This window comes from Oncorhynchus mykiss, chromosome 5 (assembly GCF_057628025.1).
Source record: "Oncorhynchus mykiss isolate SJ-2025 chromosome 5, ASM5762802v1, whole genome shotgun sequence".
In the NCBI taxonomy this organism is placed as follows: domain Eukaryota; kingdom Metazoa; phylum Chordata; class Actinopteri; order Salmoniformes; family Salmonidae; genus Oncorhynchus; species Oncorhynchus mykiss.
Window position 1 is genome coordinate 24,753,049 of NC_143026.1, and position 27,529 is coordinate 24,780,577.

Below are 27,529 nucleotides of genomic sequence, written 5' to 3' on the forward strand. Positions count from 1 at the left end.
TCGCTTTTCACGAGTATAATAGCCTGGCTCATGAAAAGAGGCTATTGAGCGCTGTGTGACAAGACTCTACAGTAAGCCTAGGCGCATTACACATGCATGAGCCTTGCGTTACCAAAATGTCCTGCCTTTCAAATGGGCCTTGCCTCATGCATTTCAAAAGAGGCCGATGGAGATGTTATGCTGAAGAGGATTTTCACCCATCTCCATGAATGGTGACCTCACAGCACAAAAGCACTTACCTTGAGAATACTTCAGGTAGGGGGTTTGTTTCTCTCCTGTTATTAAACCATGCAACATCATTTTGTAAATGGATTGTGTGTGTGTGTGTGTGTTTCTTTCAGACTGCCTACCATAAGTAGTCACCAATTGTTTTAGTTGGACATCTCCATGAATGCCTTTTCCCTCTGCAACAGTTATCTACCTCATCACAGATTTAGGACACATATCTGCTTCTCTACCTGGGTCCTGTTCAGTAGGGAGAAATATTTTTAAAACTTTTTTAAAAACTGGGAGGCACAACCTGAACTTGTCCACTAAGAACACAGATTTCTGTTTCCCGTTGAAAAGTGTTATGCAACAATATGCCCTGCTGAATACGACCCCGGTGTTCTAAGACATGTCCCCTCCCAATGGCATCCGGTGCCTTGCTGTAAAGCCTGGGGGAGACAGGATGACTGACAGAGACAGGGAGGAAAATGGTGATCCTTTCTTCCTCTCAGTGAAATGGCTTCCTCCCCAGTACTCATTACACACCAGCCAGGAGAGGATATCCCTACTTAGTGCCCCGGTCAGAGTACAGCCCCAGTTCACTCCTCACTGCATTACTAACCAAACAACCGAACAAAACATATTGTATGGCTCACCGTTCATATCGAATTCACTGGGAAATGGTCAGAGTGAAGCATCTTCTTGCTCGTGTTTATGTGTGTGCACGTTTGTACACGTTTGCATATGCGTGTGTGTGTATATGCTTGCATTTCTATGTGTGCATGTACTGTATGTGCACCTGCAGGGTAGATATGATTGTTACCTGTGAGAGCGCCTCCTAGGCTTCCCCTGCGGAGGTTGTTACCGTCCTCACTGAGCTGCCTCTTAAACTTGAGGGCGAGGCCGTGGATCACCTCAGGGTTACTGGACTTGCGGAAAGGCATGGACGGAGGGTACAGGATGTTATCCAACTGCAGGAGAGAAAAGTAGGATGTTAGGTTAGTTCAATGCATCCCAAATGGTGGATCAAGAACCACACTGGTGGGTCATGGCAAGAGCTGGGTGATATATCAAATTCATTTGATTAATTCAAATATATGTTTTTGAGCGATATTCCAAATGCCTGTATCGCAAGAATCAAGGTTTTGTTATTTTTCGTTTTTATGATCATTTATGTCCACTTGTTCTCGTTGTATTTTTGGTCCCGTCTCCTTTGCATAAAACAATAAGGAATTGGCAACTCAGTCTCAATAAGGTAGGCCACTTGATTTCAACGTCTGAACAAAGTGAACAGGCTAACATGCTTTTCAAACAGTTGGAAACAGACAGAAGGGTGTGTTCACAACAATTCAACTCTTCAACCTTATTAACAAGCAAATAGACCCGAGTTAGCTAAACTTGAAATATAAAGATTAGCTGGCTAATCACTAGCAGATGGGCTTGAGACTGTTGAGTCCTGTGTTAATTTTCTATAGCATAATGACTGCTACAAGTAGTAGGGCTGTCCCCGACAACAACACAAAAAAAATCTTGGTCGACCATGTAGACTTTTTACATACTTGGCAACAGAAGTTAGGTTTGTATCATTTTCATTTAGGATTTGGATAGAAAGTTGATTAACCGCATTACAATAATTTAAAGATATGAAGACAAATTCAATTAAACTGTTCCACAAAAATGTGTATACGAAATCCATAACTGGCACGCAGATCGGTAAAAAATGGTATGACAAATTGACATTCAACATGAGAAAGGCTGCTGACTCCTCATGTAGCCTATTACCTGCAACTTCCGGAGAATAATGGCAGAATCTACTAAATCCAGCAGGAGCGGGAGGAGAATAGTTGGGTCAGGTTCAGGTTGTTCCTTCTGGTTATCTACAGTGCCTTGCGAAAGTATTCGGCCCCCTTGAACTTTGCGACCTTTTGCCACATTTCAGGCTTCAAACAAAGATATAAAACTGTATTTTTTGTGAAGATACAACAACAAGTGGGACACAATCATGAAGTGGAACGACATTTATTGGATATTTCCAAACTTTTTTAACAAATCAAAAACGGAAAAATTGGGCGTGCAAAATTATTCAGCCCCCTTAAGTTAATACTTTGTAGCGCCACCTTTTGCTGCGATTACAGCTGTAAGTCGCTTGGGGTATGTCTATCAGTTTTGCACATCAAGAGACTGACATTTTTTCCCATTCCTCCTTGCAAAACAGCTCGAGCTCAGTGAGGTTGGATGGAGAGCATTTGTGAACAGCAGTTTTCAGTTCTTTCCACAGACTCTCGATTGGATTCAGGTCTGGACTTTGACTTGGCCATTCTAACACCTGGATATGTTTATTTTTGAACCATTCCATTGTAGATTTTGCTTTATGTTTTGGATCATTGTCTTGTTGGAAGACAAATCTCTGTCCCAGTCTCAGGTCTTTTGCAGACTCCATCAGGTTCTTCCAGAATGGTCCTGTATTTGGCTCCATCCATCTTCCCATCAATTTTAACCATCTTCCCTGTCCCTGCTGAAGAAAAGCAGGCCCAAACCATGATGCTGCCACCACCATGTTTGACAGTGGGGATGGTGTGTTCAGCTGTGTTGCTTTTACGCCAAACATAACGTTTTGCATTGTTGCCAAAAAGTTCAATTTTGGTTTCATCTGACCAGAGCACCTTCTTCCACATGTTTGGTGTGTCTCCCAGGTGGCTTGTGGCAAACTTTAAACGACACTTTTTATGGATATCTTTAAGAAATGGCTTTCTTCTTGCCACTCTTCCATAAAGGCCAGATTTGCGCAATATACGACTGATTGTTGTCCTATGGACAGAGTCTCCCACCTCAGCTGTAGATCTCTGCAGTTCATCCAGAGTGATCATGGGCCTCTTGGCTGCATCTCTGATCAGTCTTCTCCTTGTATGAGCTGAAAGTTTAGAGGGATGGCCAGGTCTTGGTAGATTTGCAGTGGTCTGATACTCCTTCCATTTCAATATTAATCGCTTGCACAGTGCTCCTTGGGATGTTTAAAGCTTGGGAAATCTTTTTGTATCCAAATCCGGCTTTAAACTTCTTCACAACAGTATCTCGGACCTGCCTGGTGTGTTCCTTGTTCTTCATGATGCTCTCTGCGCTTTTAACGGACCTCTGAGACGATCACAGTGCAGGTGCATTTATACGGAGACTTGATTACACACAGGTGGATTGTATTTATCATCATTAGTCATTTAGGTCAACATTGGATCATTCAGAGATCCTCACTGAACTTCTGGAGAGAGTTTGCTGCACTGAAAGTAAAGGGGCTGAATAATTTTCACGCCCAATTTTTCAGTTTTTGATTTGTTAAAAAAGTTTGAAATATCCAATAAATGTCGTTCCACTTCATGATTGTGTCCCACTTGATGTTGATTCTTCACAAAAAAATACAGTTTTATATCTTTATGTTTGAAGCCTGAAATGTGGCAAAAGGTCGCAAAGTTCAAGGGGGCCGAATACTTTCGCAAGGCACTGTAGATCTCTGGCATCCGAGGCATTCGTCGTATTTCATCAAACCGTAAGCTTAAAGCATCAGACAAGCTCAATGCATATAGTTGATTTTATTAAAACACATAGGGTGCGTCTATATATGTAAAAAATACCTAGGTAAAAGGGAGTCAGATGTGAGGAATACATTAGACAGTTGTGGAAAATACTGGAGATGAAGAAAAAGAAGGTAAGGAGCCAGCACTGAGTGCATATTCCGTGTGACAAGCAGGTGCTGTTAGATTACAATACCAACGGCTTGGAACAAATGTAAACACTAAATAAATAAGTATACCAGAATGTTGTAAAAAAAAACATTGTTAAACCTTTATTACCGCAAAAACTAAACAGTCGCATTCATTCATGAATGCAATTTCCCGAAAAGGAACAGTTCATTTACTGTTAAAGCGAATTATTCAAGACTTGCTTTATTTTAAAACTAAAATGCTTGATTGCATTTCAAATCATGAATGACTCGTATGCTGTGTGATGACATGAACAAATTAATGATTGATTGATACAGTATTGAAAAATACAGTACCAGTCAAAAGTTTGGACACACCTATTCATTCAAGGGTTTTTCTTTATTTGTACTATTTTCTACATTGTAGAATAATAGTGAAAACATCAAAACTATGAAATAACACATGGAATCGTGTAGTAAGCAAAAACAAGTGTTAAATATATTTTATATTTGAGATTCTTCAAAGCAGCCCCCCTTTGCCTTGAGGGGGCGGCAGGGTAGCCTAGTGGTTAGAGCGTTGGACTAGTAACCGGAAGGTTGCGAGTTCAAACCCCCGAGCTGACAAGGTACAAATCTGTCGTTCTGCCCCTGAACAGGCAGTTAACCCACTGTTCCCAGGCCGTCATTGAAAATAAGAATTTGTTCTTAACTGACTTGCCTAGTTAAATAAAGGTAAAAAAAAAAATAAAAAAAAAATGACAGCTTTAAACACTCTTGGCATTCTCTCAACCAGCTTCGTGAGGTAGTCACCTAGAACACGTTTCAAGGTGTGCCTTGTTAAAAGTTAATTTGTGGAATTTCTTTCCTTCAGTTGTGTTGTGACAAGGTAGGGGTAATATACAGAAGATAATAATTTGGTCTTTTACCAAATAGGGCTATGTCAAGAACAGCACAAATGAGCAAAGATAAACAGTCCATCATTACTTTAAGACATGAAGGTCAGTGAACACGGAACATTTCAAGAACTTATAAAGTTTCTTCAAGTGCAGCCGCAAAAACCATCAAGCGCTATGATGAAACTGGCTCTCATGAGGAACACCAGAGGAAAGGAAGACCCAGAGTTACCGCTACTAAAGAGGATAAATTAATTTGAGTTACCAGCCTGAGAAATTGGAGCCCAAGTAAGTGCATCAGAGTTCAAGTAACAGACACACATCAACTGTTCAGAGGAGACTGAATCAGGCCTTCATGGAGGAATTGCTGCTGAAGGACACCAATAATAAGAAGAGACTTGCTTTGGCCAAGAAACGCGAGCAATGGATATTAGACAGGTGGAAATCTGTCCTTTGGTCTGATGAGTTAAAATGTGAGATTTTTGGTTCCAACCCCCATGTCTTTGTAAGATGCAGAGTAGTTGAACGGATGACCTCTGCATGTGTAATTCCCACCCTGAAGCATGGAGGAGGTGTGATGGTGCTTTGCTGGTGACACTGTCAGTGATTTATTTACAATTCAAGGAAACTTAACCAGCATGGCTACCACAGAATTCTGCAGCGATACGTCATCCCATCTGGTTTGCGCTTAATAGGACTATCATGTGTTTTTCAACAGGACAATGACCCAACACCTCCAGGCTGTGTAAGAGCTATTTGACAAAGGAGCAGAAGTCTGACGAGAGCAGATACAAATTCATTGCTTTAACTAATTATGGCAAATGTTTAAAAAATGTTGAGCAATGTAATAAAGTATCGACTTTTCAAATAAGTCACACGTTATGTTTGCTGACAATATGTTAGCTACGCTATCCTTACAAACCGCATAGCATATCATTTCAGCAATATGTACAGGTATATTCGGCTACTAATACATTGAACAGTATAATAACTATATGCTATACAACGTTCATTGTTTTGATTATTTATGTCATTCTTAGCTCAGCGGTATAGTCGTTAGGCGTTCTCAATGGACGTTGTAAATGAAGTCGTAAGATGTCTAGCTAGTAATTTGTTATGCTAACAAGCTAGTAAAAAGTTGCATAGCAACAGCATCAACTTCCAGTAGACAGGTGAAAGGCTAGAATGCACAACTGAAAGGATACAGCTCATTTACAGTATACTAAAATGAACTAATAGTATATACTCATTAAGTATGTAGTATACAGGATGTTAGTATGGGTATTCGAACACAGCTTAGGTGCATATAGGCGTACAGTAATACCCATAAACAAGGGGTTGAATTTCATGTCACAAGGCTGTGTTGATATCTGAATGTATACAATAGGAGATCAACTATGATGTGATTACATAAGAATATGCTCTGACATATTACACCAATCTTCAATGCATGTTGTTTTTGAAACAGACAATGGGCGGGTGTGTACTGTAGGTAACACCTATGTAAAGAACAATATGGAGAGGAAGAGGTCTCAAAGATAGAGTATTTAGTGTTCTTCACTGACACAGATGGTGCTCTCAAATTATCGTCCCTCTCCACCACAGCCAGACAACGGTCTTTATTGGCCTGAACGGTAGTATCAAAGGATCAATAGTTAGATTCCCCAAATACAACCATCCTGTTCTTTGTTTACCTTTGTGTTATTTCACTTTTTGAAAACAGCAGGTCTTCGTGACAACTTGAACTTTAGTAAACCTTAACTAATATCTTATAATAACACATCACAGAATCCCAAATTGATCCAGCTAGGCCTTAGGGTGAAGGGCAGTGCTCCCTAACTGGAGGCCCATGGGCCGAACTTAAGGGCTCTCCAATCCTGTTTCTGAAGAGCTAGGTTCTCACTCCAACCCTAATCTAGCGCACCTGATTCTAATAATTAGCTGCTTGATGGGTTGAAACGAAAACCTAAAAGGAGGGTAGCTCTCCAGGAACAGGGCTGGAGTCCTGGTTTAGTATCTGGTTAAAGTTTTGAAAAGGTAATGCGATTCAATAAAAAGATCACTGAAATATTTGATTATTTCTATATATTGTTATGTAGGTCTGTTTCTGCATGTGCATTCCTACCATTCAATTCCGCAGCAATATCATATACAAACAATGAGGTACAGGCAGTTTTTGTGTATAAAATATGGCTGACAAATAATATTTGGGTGCCATTCCGCCATTGTGAGTATTCAAATATCCCCTATTCATTACCTATTGATTATTAACCAGATGCAGAGTGGTGAAAAAGCAGATAAGACTTAACAGATGGACTTTAAACAACCACAGTAAAATTAAATTAGGTCATATTTGGGCTGCGGCCAGACTTTCTGCTCCAGAGTACAACCAAGTTCAATAAAAACAAATTGAGTCATAAAACAACCAGAATGCATTGGGGCGGTGTATGATTCATATTCTGACCACTGGATCAACTTCTATTTATATAATAATAATAATAATAATAATAATAATAATAATAATAATAATACATTGTGCTACAGTATGAGAAAAAGATGACTGACAATAGCCAGGAGCTTGAATCGGAAACATCCATTTCCCTTGAAATAATAAAAGTTATTTCAATTCTATTAAAACCAGGACAATCTGGAGAGTCCCCTAGTGACTACAGACCCATTAGTTTAATAAATTGTGAAAATAAAATAAATAATAATGCTCATTAGCAAAAGTCTTATCGTACTTATTAATCAAATAGGGTTTATGAAAAATGTTAACTTACAAATACAAGAACATTCTTATCCAAGATGGCATAGCAGTCAGAGTCTGTCTTGTCCCATGTATATATATTTTTATATATTTTTCTTCACATTCTTTTTAATATTTTTCCTAAACCTCAACTTCAAAATACTCTCCTGCAACCCGCCTCACCCAATGTGGTGTGGATCTGTTTTTTTTCTATTTACCTCTGAACTGGAATACATCAACTGAAGCTAGCTAGCTAACTAGCTATCAGCTATCAGTCAGCTAACCACTGCTAGAGGTCATCAGCTAACCTTTAGCTCAGAAAGCTCTCGCCAGTTGGTACAACGCGTTTCAAACCAAAGCATACCGGACCTATTTTTCTCTCCATATCCTAGGATTCCTACAGCAAACTCTGAACCTTTTCAACTGGATCATCGCAGCAAGCTAACCGCAACCCGGGCTGACTACTCCTGGCTAACATGTCTGTCCTGGAGCTAGCACCAACTAGCCTGGAGCTAGCCCATGCTAGACCCATCTCCCGGCTATGGCTCCTGGGCTACTCCTGAAGCCCACTCCTCGGCTACAATATCCGGACCCCTTCTACTGCCGGAACAGGGCACGGAACCCTGCCGATCCTTCACGACTGGAATACCGACAATCCGCCGACGGATCCCAACAGGCCCCTCAGGCACGACGTCCCCTGAAGGCCCATTCTGCTAACCGCAGCCTGCTAGCCATCTAGAGCATATTGGACTGTTAGCTGATCCATCGGCCAGTTTCTTGGACCACTATACCCATTTTGCTAATTGGACTTGGAACCCTACCAATTCCAAGACTGGTCTACTAATTCCAAGACGTCACCGCAAGAGGAGGCAAAAACAGACTTCCTCCCCATCGCGACGTCCATCTAAGGCCCTTATGCTAGCCCCGGCCTGCTAACTGTCTGAATCGCCGTGTCCCCAGCCAACCCAACCACTCACTGGACCCATACGATTACTTGGCTACGCATGCCTCTCCCTAATATCAATATGCCTTGTCCATTGCAGTCCTGGTTAGTGATTACTGTCTTATTTCACTGTAGAGCCTGAAGCCCTGCTCAATATGCCTTAACCAATGTTGTTCCACCTCCCACATATGCAATGAAATCACCTGATTTAAATGTCTCTAGAGACTATATCCCTCTCATCATTACTCAATGCCTAGGTTTACCTCCAATGTACTCTCTTCCTACCATACCTTTGACTGTACATTATGCCTTGAATCTATGCTATCGTGCCCAGAAACCTGCTCCGTTTACTCTCTGTTCCGAACGTGCTAGACGGCCAGTTCTTATAGTCTTTAGCCGTACCCTTACTACTACTCCACAGGTGCTCTCATTTGTTGACTTCTGTAACCGTAAAAGCCTTGGTTTCATGCATGTTAACATTAGAAGCCTACTCCCTAAGTTTTCTTTATTCACTGCTTAAGCACATTCTGCCAACCCGGGTGTCTCAATCCTGGCGTAGGAAAACCACCAAAAACCCTGAAATTTCCATCCCTAACAATAACATTTTCCGCCAAGATAGAACTGCCAAAGGGGGCAGTGTTGAAATCTACTGCAGAGATGGAACTCTGCATGCTATCTTACAGGTCTGTACCAAAACAATTCGAGTTTCTATTTCTAAAAATTCACCTTTCCAGAAACAAGTCTCTCACCGTTGCCGCTTGCTATAGACCACCCTCTGTCCCCAGCTGTGCCCTGGACACCATATGTGAATTGATTGCCCCCCCATCTATCTTCTGAGCTCGTGCTGCTCGGTGACCTAAACTGGGACATGCTTAACACCCCAGCAGTCCTACAATCTAAACTTGATGCCCTCAATCTCACACAAATGATCTATGAACCTACCAGGTAAAACCCCCAAATCCATAAACACGGGCACCCTCATAGATATTATCCTAACTAACTCACCCTCCAAATACACCTCTGCTGTTTTCAACCAAGATCTCAGCGATCACTGCCTCATTGCCTGCAACCGTAATGGGTCTGCGGTCAAACGACCACCCCTCATCACTGTCAAACGCTCCCTAAAACACATCAGCAAACAGGAATTTTAATTGACCTGGCCGGGGTATGCTGGAATGACATTGAACTCATCCCGTCAGTAGAGGAAAGCTGGTTATTCTTTAAAAAAGTGCCTTACTTGTTAAATATGAATGTTCCACTCAAAAAATGTAGAACCAGGAATAGATATAGAACTTGGTTCACTCAAGACCTGTCTGCCCTTGACCAGCACAAAAACATCCTGTGGCGGTCTGCATTAGCATCGAATAGCCACCGTGATATGCAACTTTTCAGGGAAGTTAGCTTTCCTAAGGCTAGCTTTTCAAACAGAAAATTGCATCCTGTAATAAACTCAAAAAAGTTCTGGGACACTAAAGTCCACAGAGAATAAGAGCACCTCCTCCCAGATGCCCACTGCACTGAGGCTAGGAAACACTGTCAGTACCGATAAATCCACAATAATTGAGAATTTCAATAAGCATTTTTCTACGGCTGGCCGTGCTTTCCACCTGGCTACCCCGGTCAACTGCCCTGCGCTCCCCACAGCAACTCGCCCAAACCTCTCCCACTTCTCCTTCACCCAAATCCAGATAGCGGTTGTTCTGAAAGTGTTGCAAAATCTGGCCCCTACAAATCAGCCGGGCTAGACAATCTGGAACCTCTAAATTTATCTGCAGAAATTGTTGCAACCCCTATCACTAGCCTGTTCAACCTCTCTTTCGTATCGTCTGAGATTCCCATAGACTGGAAAGCTGCCACGGTCATCCCCCTTTTCAAAGGGAGACAATCTAGACCCAAACTGCTACAGACCTATATCTATTTTACCCTGCCTTTCTAAGGTCTTTGAAAGGCAAGTTATCAAACAGATTACCGACCATTTAGAATCTCACTGTACCTTCTCCGCTATGCAATCTGGTTTCAGAGCTGGTCATGGGTGCACCTCAGCCACGCTCAAGGTCCTAAACGATATCATAACCGCCATCGATAAGAGACATTACTGTGCAGCCATATTCATCGACCTGGCTAGGGCTTTCGACTCTGTCAATCACAACATTCTTATTGGCATACAGCCTTGGTTTCTCAAATGGATTGCCTCTCTTGGTTCACCAACTACTTCTCCGATAGAGTACAGTATGTCAAATCGGAGGGCCTGTTGTCCCCGGACCTCTGGCAGTCTCTAAGGGGGTGCCACAGGGTTAAATTCTCGGGCCGACTCTCTTCTATGTATACATCAATGATGTCGCTCTCACTGCTGGTGATTCTCTGATCCATCTCTACGCAGACGACACCATTCTGTATACATTTGGCCCGTCGTTAGACCTGTGTTAACTAACTCCAGACGAGCTTCAATGCCATACAACTCTCCTTCCGTGGCCTCCAACTGCTCTTAAATACAAGTAAAACTAAATGCATGCTCTTCAACCGATTGCTGCCTGCACCTGCCCACCCCGTCCAGCATCACTACTCTGGACGGTTCGGGTTTAGAATATGTGGACAACTACAAATACCTAGGTGTCTGGTTAGACTGTAAACTCTCTTTCCAGACTCACATTAAACATCTCCAATCCAAAATGAAATCTAGAATCGGCTTCCTATTTCGCAACAAAGCATCCTTCACTCATGCTGCCAAACATACCCTCGTAAAACTGACCATCCTACCGATCCTCGACTTCAGCGATGTCATTTACAAAATAGCCTCCAACACTCTACTCAACAAATTGGATGCAGTCTATCACAGTGCCATCCGTTTTGTCACCAAAGCCCCATATACTACCCACCACTGCTACCTGTATGATCTCGTTGGCTGGCTCGTTGGCTGGCCCTTCATGCTCGTCGCCAAACCCACAAGTCTCTGCTAGGTAAAGCCCCGCCTTATCTCAGCTCATTGGTCACCATAGCAGCACCCAGCCGTAGCACGCGCTCCAGCAGGTATATCTCACTGGACACCCCCAAAGCCAATTCCACGTTTGGCCGCCTCTCCTTCCAGTTCTCTGCTGCCAATGACTGGAACGAACTGCAAAAATCTCTGAAGCTGGAGACTCATATCTCCCTCACTAGCTTTAAGCACCAGCGGTCAGAGCAGCTCACAGATCACTGCACCTGTAGATAGCTCATCTGTAAATAGCCCATCCAATCTACCTCATCCCCATACTGTATTTATTTATCTTGGTCCTTTGCACCCCAGTATCTCTACTTGCACATTCATCCTCTGCACATCCTACCATTCCAGTGATGAATTGCTATATTGTAATTACTTTGCCACCATGGCCTATTTATTGCCTTACCTCTCTTATCCTACCTTATTTGCACATGCTGTATATAGATTTTCCTACTGTATTACTGATTATATGTTTGTTTATTTCATGTGTAACTGTGTTGTATGTGTCAAACTGCTTTGCTTTATCTTGGCCAGGTCACAGTTGCAAATGAGAACTTGTTCTCAACTAGCCTACCTGGTTAAATAAAGGTTAAAAAAAAATTACAAAAAAAATGTTTCAGTTAAATACAATACGCAAAAAAACATGACAGATTTATCAATAATGGATGTTGATGCCGAAAAGGTTTTCAACAATCTTGAATGGCCCGTTCTATTCAAAACTTTTCAACTTTCCGGATGAAATACATGTAATAAAAAATATTATATAAATGTCCTAAGGCAAAAATATAGACAAATAATACATTATCTGATGAATTTGCTTTAGAGAGGGGCACAAGACAGGGATGTCCTCTCTCCATCCTGTTTGCACAGGCAATTGAACCGCTTGCAGAAAGAATTAGACAGGACCTAAACGTAACAGGCAAACATTGGTATTGGTAAACATGAATTTAAAATAAACTTCTAATATACCTGACCAGCATTAAAAACTCAATGCCCCACTTTCTAAAAATATTCTCAGAATACTCAGGATACAAAATGAACTAATGGCAGTAGGAAAAATAAAAAGAATAACTCATGATCTACAGCAATCCTTTAAGTGGAACACAAAAAATATAAAATACTTAGGATGCTTAATAAGTGACAACAAAAATATAAAAATAACTATCCCATAACATAATCTGAAAACTGATCTAATTAAATGGAATAATCTAGCCATAAATCTTACAGAAAGAATACTTCTCTTGAGAATGGCATGGCTCCTAAAGTTTGTATTTTTATTCTTGGTAATACCAAATCAATCCACCGAAGACATTCTTTTAAAAAAATGTATACTCGGTCAGACTTTATGTTGTCAAATAAAACGTAGAATTTGACATATTCTTGAAAATGTTACTTCTTCCTAACTAAGTCAGGGGGGTTTCACCTTCCAGACTTGGAATTGTATCAACTCGCAACCCAGGGCTTTTATTTGGGACATATAGTTAAATGAACTAAAGAGGAACATATTGAAGACATGCATCATGCTCATCCTCAGAATCTTTTTAAGTGTCTATTTTCTAAGGATAAAGCTAAGAACATTAACTTCATAGTTAAGAACAATATAACAATACGTAGGAAAATGAAACTTACTCTAGAAGAACTAATATCACTCCCTAAAAACACAACCCTGTGGAACAATCCTTGAATAACTGTTCAGAATTCACTGATACATTGGCCCAGATGGAAAACTAAAGGCATAGAAACTGTAAATGACTTGGTAATAGGAAATTAATGTATTTTCATGACATAATTAAAAGTACATTTTTGACTGACCAATGTGGATATTTTCAAATCTTTTGGCCATCAGGCTAATCTTGAGGGAATCCTATTTGAGTCGGAAAAGGACATTCATATGATCGGTAAGCCATTCAACACGTTGGAGAGCCTATCCAACTGACAATCTCTTAGAAAACAATACAAACCATTGGAACCAAGACTTAACAAGAACTGAGAAGAACACAAGCTGAAGCGAATGTTGGAGCATAACTAATGAGAGTTAATGAAAATGTACGCTTATCCAGTATAAACTAATGTGTTGAATTTATTATACAAGAGACAAAATTCACAAATTCTACAGCACAAGGGCAGAGTCTTCAGTGTAAAACTAACAATGACTCAATTTATCCCTTCTGGGAATGCCATAAAAGTCCCAAAAGTTATGGGTGGAGTTAGAAATTTGGCCTTCAGAAGTATTACAAAGCAAATATACTTCTAATCTATTGGTCTGCATATTTCAAGACATGCATATGAGGGTGTAGTGAGATAACCGATGGGTTCGACGATACTTTTCTCGTCAATCATCTTGAAAAAACATATTTTAAAACTGGAAATCAACCAAATCAACAATGGAAAGATCAAATGTTTTATAATCTAAATGTTGAAAGTGTGTGGGCGACAGAGAAACAAAATGGTGCAGCGGGCGTGAACAAGTGGGTCTGGGCAGGTATGATGTTGTTGATGTTTGTTTGTGGCTGTATACTGTCATGTGTATGTTTTTAAATATACATACATAGAGTTGAAGTCAGACATTTACATAAATCTTAGCCAAATACATCTAAATTCCGTTTTAAAATATTCCTCACTTTTAATTATTGTAAAAATTCCGTCTTAGGTCAGTTGGGATCACCACTATTTTAAGAATGTGAAATTACAGAATAATAGAACAGAGAATGATTTATTTCAGCTTTGATTTCTTTCATCACATTCCCAGTGGGTCAGAAGTTTACATTCAGTCAATTAGTATTTGGTAGCATTGCCTTTAAATTGTTTAACTTGGGTCAAAGTCTCAGGTAGCCTTCCACAAGCTTCCAACAAAGTTGGGTGAATTTTGGCCCATTCCACCTGACAGATCTGGTGTAACTGAGTCAGGTTTGTAGACCTCCTTGCTCACACACGCTTTTTCAGTTCTGTCCACAAATTTTCTATGGGATTGAGGTTCGGGCTTTGTGATGGCCATTTCAATAGTTCGACTTTGTTGTCCTTAAGCCATTTTGCCACCACTTTGGAAGTATGCTTGGGGTCATTGTCCATTCGGAAGACCGGCAACCAAGCTAATGTCCTGACTGATGTCTTGAGATGTTGCTTCAATATATCCAGAATTTTCCTAGCTCATGATGCCACCTATTTTGTGAAGTGGATCAGTCCCTCCTGCAGCAAAGCACCCCCACACCATGGTGCTGCCACCCCCGTTCTTAACGGTTGGTATGGTGTTCTTCGGCTTGCAGCACTCCCCCTTTCGCCTCCAAACATAGCGGTCACTTTGGCCAAACAGTTCTATTTTTGTTTCATCAGACCAGAGGACATTTCTCCAAAAAGTACGATCTTAGTCCACATGTGCAGTTGCAAACCGTAATCAGGCTTTTTTATGGTGGTTTTGGAGCAGTGGCTTCTTCCTTGCTGAGCGGATGAATCCCCTTTCCAATTGTTTGGGGCATCTGGAAAAAAGCTTGCCCGGAGAACACAAGGTGAGCTCTACCATCAGTCCTGTGTCATGACAACAGTAAAGCATCCTGAGACCATTCATGTGTGGGGTAGATTCTCAGCCAAGGGAGTGGGCTCACTCACAATTTTGCCTAAGAACACAGCCATGAATAAAGAATGGCACCAACACATCCTCCGAGAGCAACTTCTCCCAACTATCCAGGAACAGTTTGGTGACGAACAATGACTTTTCCAGCATGATGGAGCACCTTACCATAAGGCAAAAGTGATAACTAAGTTCCTCGGGGAACATCGATATTTTTGGTCCATAGCCAGGAAACTCCCCAGACCTTAATCCCATTGAGAACTTCTGGTCAATCCTCAAGAGGCAGGTGGACAAACAAAAACCCACAAATTCTGACAATGTCCAAGCATTGATTATGCAAGAATTGCTGCCATCAGTCGCACGAAAGTGCTGTTTGAATGAATGCTTACGAGCCTGCTGCTGCCTACCATCGCTCAGCCAGACAGCTCTATCAAATCATAGACTTAATTATAACATGATAACACACAGAAATACGAACCTTAGGTTATTAATATGGCCGAATCCGGAAACTATCATCTCGAAAACAAGACGTTTATTCTTTTAGTGAAATACGGAACCGTTCCGTACTTTATCTAACGGGTGGCATCCATAGGTCTAAATATTCCTGTTACATTGCACAACCTTCAATGTTATGTCATAATTATGTAATATTCTGGCAAATTAGGTGGCCCAAACTATTGCATATACAGTGGGGCAAAAAAGTATTTAGTCAGCCACCAATTGTGCAAGTTCTCCCACTTAAAAATATGAGGCCTGTAATTTTCATCATAGGTACACTTCAACTATGACAGACGAAATGAGGAAAAAAATCCAGAAAATCACATTGTAGGATTTTTTATGAATTTATTTGCAAATTATGGTGGAAAATAAGTATTTGGTCAATAACAAAAGTTTCTCAATACTTTGTTATATACCCTTTGTTGGCAATGACAGAGGTCAAATGTTTTCTGTAAGTCTTCACAAGATTTTCACACACTGTTGCTGGTAATTTGGCCGATTCCTCCATGCAGATCTCCTCTAGAGCAGTGATGTTTTGGGGCTGTTGCTGAGCAACAGACTTTCAACTTCCTCCAAAGATTTTCTATGGGGTTGAGATCTGGAGACTGGCTAGGCCACTCCAGGACCTTGAAATGCTTCTTACGAAGCCACTCCTTCGTTACCCGGGCGGTGTGTTTGGGATCATTGTCATGCTGAAAGACCCAGCCACTTTTCATCTTCAATGCCCTTGCTGATGGAAGGAGGTTTTCACTCAAAATATCACGATACATGGCCCCATTCATTCTTTCCTTTACACGGATCAGTCGTCCTGGTCCCTTTGCAGAAAAACAGCCCCAAAGCATGATGTTTCCACCCCCATGCTTCACAGTAGGTATGGTGTTCTTTGGATGCAACTCAGCATTCTTTGTCCTCCAAACACGACGAGTTGAGTTTTTACCAAAAAGTTCTATTTTGGTTTCATCTGACCATATGACATTCTCCCAATCTTCTTCTGGATCATCCAAATGCTCTCTAGCAAACTTCAGACGGGCCTAGACATGTACTGGCTTAAGCAGGGGGACACGTCTGGCACTGCAGGATTTGAGTCCCTGGCGGCGTAGTGTGTTACTGATGGTAGGCTTTGTTACTTTGGTCCCAGCTCTCTGCAGGTCATTCACTAGGTCCCCCCGTGTGGTTCTGGGATTTTTGCTCACCGTTCTTGTGATCATTTTGACCCCACGGGTTTAGATCTTGCGTGGAGCCCCAGATCGAGGGAGATTATCAGTGGTCTTGTATGTCTTCCATTTCCTAATAACTGCTCCCACAGTTGATTCCTTCAAACCAAGCTGCTTACCTATTGCAGATTCAGTCTTCCCAGCCTGGTGCAGGTCTACAATTTTGTTTCTGGTGTCCTTTGACAGCTCTTTGGTCTTGGCCATAGTGGAGTTTGGAGTGTGACTGTTTGAGGTTGTGGACAGGTGTCTTTTATACTGATAACAAGTTCAAACTGGTGCCATTAATACAGGTAACGAGTGGAGGACAGAGGAGCCTCTTAAAGAAGAAGTTACAGGTCTGTGAGAGCCAGAAATCTTGCTTGTTTGTAGGTGACCAAATACTCATTTTCCACCATAATTTGCAAATAAATTCATTCAAAATCCTACAATGGGATTTTCCCGATTTTTTTTCTCATTTTGTCTGTCATAGTTGAAGTGTACCTATGATGAAAATTACAGGCCTCTCATCTTTTTACGTGGGAGAACTTGCACAATTGGTGGCTGACTAAATACTTTTTTTGCCCCACTGTGTGTGTGTGTGTGTGTGTGTGTGTGTGTGAGATATATATATATATATATATATATATTTTTTTTTTTTTTTTTTTTTTTTTGTCCAAAAATACCAATTTCCGATTGATATGAAAACTTGAAATCAGCCCTAATTAAAATCGGCCATTACGATTAAAATCGGTCAACCTCTAATGTAGATATCCTAACCGACTTGCCAAAACAATAGTTAGTTAACAAGAAATTTGTTGAGTGGTTGAAAAACAAGTTTTAATGACTCCAACCTAAGTGTATGTAAGCTTCCGACTTCAACTGTACACACACATAGAGTGGGGAGGACAAGTATTTGATAACCTGCAAAATCGGCAGTGTTTCCTACTTACAAAGCATGTAGAGGTCTGTAATTTTTTATTTTAGGTACACTTCAACTGTAAGAGACGGAATCTAAAACTAAAATCCAGAAATCACATTGTATGATTTTTAGGTAATTAATTTGCATTTTATTGCATGACATAAGTATTTGATCACCTACCAACAATCAGAAAAGCAGAACTTAATATTTGGTACAGAAACATTTGTTAGCAATTACAGAGATCATACATTTCCTGTAGTTCTTGACCAGGTTTGCACACACTGCAGCAGGGATTTTGGCCCACTCCTCCATACAGACCTTCTCCAGATCCTTCAGGTTTCGGGGCTGTCGCTGGGCAATACAGACTTTCAGCTCCCTCCAAAGATGTTCTATTAGGTTCAGGTCTGGAGACTGGCTAGCCCACTCCAGGACCTTGAGATGCTTCTTACGGAGCCACTCCTTAGTTGCCCTGGCTGTGTGTTTCGGGTCGTTGTCATTCTTGAAGACCCAGCCATGACCCATCTTCAATGCTTCAAGATCTCACGATACATGTCCCCATCCATCCTCCCCTCAATACGGTGCAATCGTCCTGTCCCCTTTGCAGAAAAGCATTCCCAAAGAATGATGTTTCCACCTCCATGCTTCACGGTTGGGATGGTGTTCCTGGGGTTGTACTCATCCTTCTTCCTCCAAAAATGTAGAGTGGAGTTTAGACCAAAAAGCTCTATTTTTGTCTCATCAGACCACATGACCTTCTCCCATTCCTCCTCTGGATCATCCAGATGGTCATTGGCAAACTTCAGACGGGCCTGGACATGCGCTGGCTTGAGCAGGGGGACCTGGCGTGCGCTGCAGGATTTTAATCCATGACGGCGTAGTGTGTTTCTAACGGTTTTCTTTGAGACTGTGGTCCCAGCTTTCTCAGGTCATTGACCAGGTCCTGACGTGTTGTTCTGGGCTGATCCCTCACCTTCCTCATGATCACTGATGCCCCACGAGGTGAGATCTTGCATGGAGCCCCAGACAGAGGGTGATTGACCATCATCTTGAACTTCTTCCATTTTCTAATAATTGCGCCAACAATTGTTGCCTTCTCACCAAGCTGCTTTCCTATTGTCCTGTAGCCCATCCCAGCCTTGTGCAGGTCTACAATTCTATCCCTGATGTCCTTAAACAGCTCTCCGGTCTTGGCCATTGTGGAGAGGTTGGAGTCTGTTTGATTGAGTGTGTGGACAGGTGTCTTTTATACAGGTAACGAGTTCAAACAGGTGCAGTTAATACAGGAAATTAGTGTACAACAGGAGGGCTTCTTAAAGAGAAACTAACAGGTCTGTGAGAGCCGGAATTCTTACTGGTTGGTAGGTGATCAAATACTTATGTCATGCAATAAAATGCAAATTAATTACTTAAAAATCATACAATGTGAATTTCTGGGTTTTTGTTTTAGATTCCATCTCTCACAGTTGAAGTGTACCTATGATAAAAATTACAGACCTCTACATGCTTTGTAAATAGGAAAACCTGCAAAAATCGGCAGTGTATCAAATACTTGTTCTCCCCACTGAACATAAACCTTACCAAAAATAAAAAATAAAAATAAATAATTCCCCACATACTCATGTCTATGAAGAACTTAATAAAGAATGTCATTTTAACATTATCCCATAAATTATCCAGAGCATGCTTTTGCAGGTTGCACTGACTCAGAAGAGCGAAGAGAAATGCTGTCTCAAGGATCAATCAACTAACCAATTACCAGTCTATTATGTCAAACAGCAATACTTCTACTACAACATTCAGGTAGGTGATTAAACATTGTTTACAGTAAATTGCATTCATGTCACTAGTCTGTAATCCCACCCATCCCTCACACGTTTTTATTTTCCAACATAAACAAAACAACTTCAAAAGCCCACTCTAAAAACAACGCATTTAAACCAAAACAAAGCACCTTTTGGAATGAACTGCTGCAATGGAAAACAATAAGGAGTTTCTTATTGGACAAGTCCAAGTTGTCCCTACCTATTTCAGACAGATTTCTTCTGTTTGGTGCATAATAAACACAACCCGGTGCTTTCCTGTCCCAGCCTATCATGAAGCGTGTGAGAAGGATTTGGGACTATTTGAAAGCCCAGGTGTTCAAGAGAAATCAGAGATGAATGACAGAAATGTAACAGGGTGCTGTGTAATTTAGGAGACACGGTTCATTACTCAGTGACTTCTAAGCAGTTTAGGGATAAAACACTACTTTCTTAAAACAATTACCGGTAAAACCTTATCACCCTGCAGGGTTATGACAACTGTCAACAATCTGCCTGTCTGTCTTGTTCAGTAATTGACAAATCTGTTATTGAGGGACATGGACTAAGGACATGGACAAGTTAACCATAACCTCTGAGGTCAAATAATTCCAAGCTCAGGCCGACCCTCAAAAATGTGGTATGTAGCTCAGCTCAAGAGAGTAACCAGGACCAAACAGCTACAAATCCAGAAAGAAAAGCAGTCAAACGTTTTCCATCTGCACATGTCATAAAAGTCATGTCATAGAGCAGTTCTGTGTCAAGGTGGTAGTTAAAGTTAAATGATCTAGTTTGTCCAAACAGACCTGTAATTTACTGATGTTACATACTGTATCTCAAAAGATACAAAACTGTGCTACAGGAAGTCAACATTGTTTATTTTTTGTTATTAAAATAGATCAGGTCAGTATTCCCAGAAGCATTTGTATTCAAAACTACTCAAAAAACAAGTGGGATTTGAACACAGTGAACAGTTGACGTCTGTACGACCCTTGACCTGTCATTCTATTCCGCCTGCATTCGAGTGCAGCTCGCTGCTCTGAGCCATGCATCACCCAACATCGTTCACGGGCTCCTCTCCTCCCCCCTCCATATTCAGTGGACAGTACCAACAGTCTTTTGTTGCCACAGCAAAGCAGAGACACTGCTTCTTTCATGAGCAAGCGGAGTGAGTGGAAGTGGGTGAACTGCTTGAGGAGGCGGCCAGCTCTGTTGACTAACTCTGTAGATGAGGTCACTGGAACCTTACAGCCTATATGGCCAGAAGTGAATTGTCTGCCTATGACAGTTGGTGGATCGCATTTAGTGGACTACCTCTCAGATGACGTAAGGGTCACCATGTAGCCAACAGCATATTAGTGGATTGCTGAAGAAAGCACCACCATCTGATAGAGTGCATATTCCTGCCCGAGTAGTGGATAACACTGCCACAACATTAGTTCACACTGAAGGGTTCACCTCCAGGTACAGGCTCTCATTTCTGTACTGTATGTCTTCCAGGGCTGGAAATTTCCAGGGACCTCAAACTGGTGTGTGTCTTTCCAAATCATGTCCAATCAATTAAATTTACCACAGGTGGATTCCAATCAAGTTGTAGAAACATCAAGGGTGATCAATGGAAACAGGATGCACCTGAGCTCAATTTCGAGTCTCATAGCAAGTTTTTTTTATATGAATTAGCTTTGTCATTATGAGATATTGTGTGTAGATTGATGAAGAAAACAATTAACTGAATCCATTTTAGAATGGCTGTAGAAAGGCTGTAAAGTAACAAAACGTGGGAAAAGTGAAGGGTTATGAATACTTTCTGAATGCATTGTATGTACTACGATTCCATACTGTGATTTTATTGCGATTCGTTGTCCCAAACATATTGCTCACCGTGTGTGTGCTGCAGAGGGACAAGAGAGCCTTGAGAAAACAAGCTTTGATCGGTAATGGAAATAAAAGTGCTGAAAACAAATTCCTATTTATAAAGAATATTGAGAACAAGCTATGAAAGAAAAGTACTGACGTTTTGGTGCAGGAACAGCCATAATTTTTTTTTTTTTTTTTTTAATCACAAAAATATTGCAATATCGTCAAAAATAATAGCCGATATGTAACTATCGATTTCTTCCCCCTTCAGTCAGTCCTCAGTCTCCCCTCTATGTCTCAATAAAACAGAACCTTAAAATTCATAATACTATTTAGAAATGTAAACAGTAGCATTCCTTAAGATTCTGTTCATAGAGGTTTGTGGTATACATCATCTACCAGATTAACATTTCAAAGTGGACCGACAAATATGAGCAAACAAACCATCAGTTTCACATGGTGGTTATTGAAGTGTAGGTCTAACAGAGGAAATCTGCTGCAGCAATTATTTGCATATAACATTCTAGACCTCACCGGTGTCCAATGTTTTTATTTAACCTTTATTTAACTAGGCAAGTCAGTTAAGAACAAATTCTCATTTACAATGACGGCATACACTGGCCAAACCAGAACCAGAACGACACTGGGCCTATTGTGCGCCGCCCTATGTAATACAGCCCAAGATCGAACCAGGGTCTGTAGTGATGCCTCTAGAACTGCTATGCAGTGCCTTAGACCGCTGCACCTCTCCGGATGAAGACATGAGTATACTGATTAGCTGTTGAAAGCCCAACACAGTAAATGGCTTGTCTAAAGCCCAGACAGGAAAAAATATCAAGAGCAGAGAACATAAGAGCGCCAAGACATACCTCAAAGACTGAAGAGAAGGGGAATAAGAAAAAGGAGAGGGAGAGAGTAATAAAGGAGGAGAGAGGCCAAGACCGAGTCAATAATACAAAAAACGAAAGGAAAGTGATTTGAACGACGTGACATACAGGCAGACATGCAGTACAGAAGGGGTTGGCTGAGATTGTTTTATAAACAAAGTCATCTTGACCTAGCAGGAGAGGAAACAGTTAATCACTCTAAAGGGGATCAGAGAAAAGCAATGCTGCACATGGCAGAACAAACAGTGGAGCCAGCCCGGTACTTCCAACGTTAACCTTGACCACCTGAGCCTACAGAGAGAGACCGCATGCACAGCACTCCTCGGACGGGTGTCCTTGTGTTTGCCCGTTCAGATATTTATTAGAACACTTTTCTCTAACTACAATTCCAGGAGCCCAGAGACTGAACACACAGAGGATGGAGATCTAAAAAGACAAACAGAGACAGAAGTAAAAGCCGAGATGAGCCATATTTAAAACAGGCAAAAGGGACAGTCTGTGCAGCTACCATATCCCATTCCCCCACCTATCAGAAGTGACTGTCTGCATTGGACATTTGCTCAGCTTGCCTGAATAAATCAACTGCTCTCATAGAAAAATACACTCGGGTGCTTATTTTTCTTAACTCTAAGGCTTTTTAATGTACTGTACTTTCTTGCCTTCCTCTTACAAGAGTACCTTGACCATCTGGTGAAGAAAAGCCTGTTTGTTTACAGTAATTTACTCATGATATCTGCTCTCTCAGTGAATGATCACCACTCCACAGCACTAACCACTGAACAGCAGAGAGACTTGCTATAGCCGACCTACAGACAGTAGAGGTCGACCAATTATGATTTTTCAACGCCAATACCGATTAGAGGACCAAAAAAAGCCAATACCAATTAAAATCGGCCAATTGTTTTATTTATAATAATGACAATTACAACAATACTGAATGAACACCTATTTTAACTTGATATAATACATCAATAAAATCTATTTAGCCTCAAATAAATAATGAAACATGTTCAATTTAGTTTAAATAATGCAAAAACAAAGTGTTGGAGAAGAAAGTAAAAGTGCAATATGTGCCATGTAAGAAAGCTAACGTTTCAGTTCCTTGCTCAGAACATGAGAACATATGAAAGCTGGTGGTTCCTTTTAACATGAGTCTTCAATATTCCCAGGTAAGAAGTTTTAGGTTGTAGTTATTATAGGACTATTTCTCTCTATACCATTTGTATTTCATTAATCTTTGACTATTGGATGTTCTCATAGGCACTATAGTATTGCCAGTGTAACAGTATAGCTTCCGTCCCTCTCCTCGTCCCACCTGGGCTCAAACCAGGAACACATTGACAACAGCCACCCTCAAAGCATCGTTACCCATCACTCCACAAAAGCCGCAGCCCTTGCAGAGCAAGGGGAACAACCACTCCAAGTCTCAGTGACATTTGAAACGCTATTAGCGCACACCCCGCTAACTAGCTAGCCATTTCACATCGGTTACACCAGCCTAATCTCAGGAGTTGATAGGCTTGAAGTCATAAACAGCGCAATGCTTGAATGCTTACGAGCCTGCTGCTGCCTACCACCGCTCAGACAGACTGCTCTATCAGATATCAAATCATAGACTTAATTATAACATAATAACACAGAAATACGAGCCGTAGGTCATTAATATGGTCAAATCCGGAAACTATAATTTCGAAAATAAAACGTATATTCTTTCAGTGAAATACAGAACCGTTCTGTATTTTATGTAACGGTGTCATCCATAAGTCTAAATATTCCTGTTACATTGCACAACCTTCAAGGTTATGTCATAATTACGTACAAATCTGGCAAATTAGTTCGCAACGAGCCAGGCTGCCCAAACTGTTGCATATACCCTGACTCTGCGTGCAATGAATGCAAGAGAAGTGACACAATTTCCCTAGTTTAATATTGCCTGCTAACATGAATTTCTTTTAACTAAATATGCAGGTTTAAAAATATATACAGTGCCTTGCAAAAGTATTTGGCCCCCTTGAACTTTGCAACCTTTTGCCACATTTCAGGCTTCAAACATAAAGATATAAAACTGTATTTTTTTGTGAAGAATCAACAACAAGTGGGACACAATCATGAAGTGGAACGACATTTTTGGATATTTCAAACTTTTTTAACAAATCAAAAACTGAAAAATTGGGCGTGCAAAATTATTCAGCCCCCTAAAGTTAATACTTTGTAGCGCCACCTTTTGCTGCGATTACAGCTGTAAGTCGCTTGGGGTATGTCTCTATCAGTTTTGCACATCGAGAGACTGACATTTTTTCCCATTCCTCCTTGCAAAACAGCTCGAGCTCAGTGAGGTTGGATGGAGAGCATTTGTGAACAGCAGTTTTCAGTTCTTTCCACAGATTCTCGATTGGATTCAGGTCTGGACTTTGACTTGGCCATTCTAACACCTGGATATGTTTATTTTTGAACCATTCCATTGTAGATTTTGCTTTATGTTTTGGATCATTGTCTTGTTGGAAGACAAATCTCCGTCCCAGTCTCAGGTCTTTTGCAGACTCCATCAGGTTTTCTTCCAGAATGGTCCTGTATTTGGCTCCATCCATCTTCCCATCAATTTTAACCATCTTCCCTGTCCCTGCTGAAGAAAAGCAGGCCCAAACCATGATGCTGCCACCACCATGTTTGACAGTGGGGATGGTGTGTTCAGCTGTGTTGCTTTTACGCCAAACATAACATTTTGCATTGTTGCCAAAAAGTTCCATTTTGGTTTCATCTGACCAGAGCACCTTCTTCCACATGTTTGGTGTGTCTCCCAGGTGGCTTGTGGCAAACTTTAAACGACACTTTTTATGGATATCTTTAAGAAATGGCTTTCTTCTTGCCACTCTTCCATAAAGGCCAGATTTGTGCAATATACGACTGATTGTTGTCCTATGGACAGAGTCTCCCACCTCAGCTGTAGATCTCTGCAGTTCATCCAGAGTGATCATGGGCCTCTTGGCTGCATCTCTGATCAGTCTTCTTGTATGAGCTGAAAGTTTAGAGGGACGGCCAGGTCTTGTTAGATTTGCAGTGGTCTGATACTCCTTCCATTTCAATATTATCGCTTGCACAGTGCTCCTTGGGATGTTTAAAGCTTGGGAAATATTTTTGTATCCAAATCCGGCTTTAAACTTCTTCACAACAGTATCTCGGACCTGCCTGGTGTGTTCCTTGTTCTTCATGATGCTCTCTGCGCTTTTAACAGACCTCTGAGACTATCACAGTGCAGGTGCATTTATACGGAGACTTAATTACACACAGGTGGATTGTATTTATCATCATTAGTCATATAGGTCAACATTGGATCATTCAGAGATCCTCACTGAACTTCTGGAGAGAGTTTGCTGCACTGAAAGTAAAGGGGCTGAATAATTTTGCACGCCCAATTTTTCAGTTTTTGATTTGTTAAAAAAGTTTGAAATATCCAATAAATGTCGTTCCACTTCATGATTGTGTCCCACTTGTTGATTCTTCACAAAAAAATACAGTTTTATATCTTTATGTTTGAAGCCTGAAATGTGGCAAAAGGTCGCAAAGTTCAAGGGGGCCGAATACTTTCGCAAGGCACTGTACATCTGTGTATTGATTTTAAGAAAGGCATTGATGTTGATGTTTAGGTACATTCGTGCAATGATTATGCTTTTTTCGCAAATGCGCTTTTTGTTAAATCATCCCCCGTTTGGCGAAGTTGGCTGTCTTTGTTAAGAAGAAATAGTCACAGTTCGCAACGAGCCAGGCGGCCCAAACTGCTGCATATACCCTGACTCTGTTGCACAGAACGGAAGAGAAGTCTGTCAGACAGAACCAATACCATTCAGATCAAACATCACTGCAACACAATATCTAACAGTCATTATCGATGGCAGACCTTTTTTCAAGTATTGGCGAAGTCGCTTCAGAAATCATCAGGCGCTCCGATGTGGCTGACAAAGTTAACTTCTCTCAGATGTTGCCATTATCTAGGCTACTGCAAGTTCTACACAACCAATCTGACCACCAGACAAGTGATTTTCACATAGAAAAATATTCTGCTGCAAAAAAAGTGGATGTATTTACACCCTTAGATATTACATATTTGTCAGAGGGGCTATAATTCTGTTTATTTGTAGTGTTTGCTTGTCAGGAAGATGTTATTAGTTCCTGTTGTTGTTGCTTAGACACAGTGAATCCTGTGCTGCCTGTGGGGCCCATGCAGGAATCATACCCACCACAACCCTCGGGTGTATTTATTAGTCGCAGACAGCTGAAAAACATTGTCTGTTGCAAACCATTTTGCAACGAGACTGTTAACCTACCTGAATTTGTCCAATATAAAAACATTACTTTTTGTTGCAAAATGTTTTGCTTTTGAAGTAAAGATTTGCAACAGACAAAACATTTTGCCACAGAATCCAACAAATACACCCCTAGTGTTCCCAGCGTGTTCAAACTCACTGAGCCATTCAAACCACATACTATACTTTCATCATTCCTAGACTTAGATTTTACAAGTGGTCAAAATGAAGCAATAGCCCTCATGTGCATAATAACACATTGAATGATGAACAAGAGAACAGAAAAAAGCTGCCCATGACATTTCACTAGCAGAATCTGTCCTAAAGTTCATGACAGCCAGTGAGAGTAGTTGTTTCAGCCAAACACCAACGGGTGTATTTTTACTCTCAGACACATGGTTCGCAACTACACAATTGGCTTGAACCAAGAGGACATATTTTCTATAGCCAGGGCATCCTCCCTTCAAGATTGACAACACCCAGGGGGGTAATATGGCCAGAATACCACTCCAACCACAGCCCAACTCTGCTAGAAGATGATTACTCCCAAAAATCTAGGCAAAAGGGCACAAACGGTTGGCTGAAGAGCAACATTTCCTGCCATTCAGCAATATTTTCCAGCCACTAGGCAAAACCACTTCAGAAAGAGCTTTGTAAATGTGGATTTATTCCATAACTATCATTAAAAACAAAAAGGAACTTGGCCTAATAAAGACAACATATTCTCATCCCATTGAAACCCTCAATGATGATCACTGAAGGCCTTCTTCAATCAAAATTATTAACCCAATGTTTCAGGACTAAGACAACACTTTCCTTGCTCTGCACTTGGATACTTTGTTGGTTTGTCTTTGCTTTGGTTACTTGTTTTGGTTGAGTGGACCAACCAAAACACTCTATGAAAGTCCATAAACTCTATGAAAACTTGGCATTTCAACCACTCAATATTCCACACATCCCAAGAGTAAGCCAGTGAGTATGCCAGTGATTAAAGACCGATTTTCCACTCCGTGCCCCTTGTAATCCCAGTGTGGCCAGATCACCAATTAATCA

At 41.0% G+C, this 27,529-nt stretch overlaps 1 protein-coding gene across 4 annotated transcripts in view; it reads right to left on the bottom strand.

Annotated features, from left to right (window-relative positions):
- The window catches only part of LOC110523477 (microtubule-associated serine/threonine-protein kinase 3), a 174,235-nt gene that overhangs the window by 127,086 nt on the left and 19,620 nt on the right, over positions 1 to 27,529 (bottom strand). For all 4 annotated transcript variants that reach the window (XM_090234258.1, XM_036977104.2, XM_036977102.2 and 1 more), the window contains exon 2: positions 1,031 to 1,178. In XM_090234258.1, coding sequence (XP_090090384.1) covers positions 1,031 to 1,178 — 148 coding nt within the window. The remainder of the gene's footprint in view (positions 1 to 1,030; positions 1,179 to 27,529) is intronic.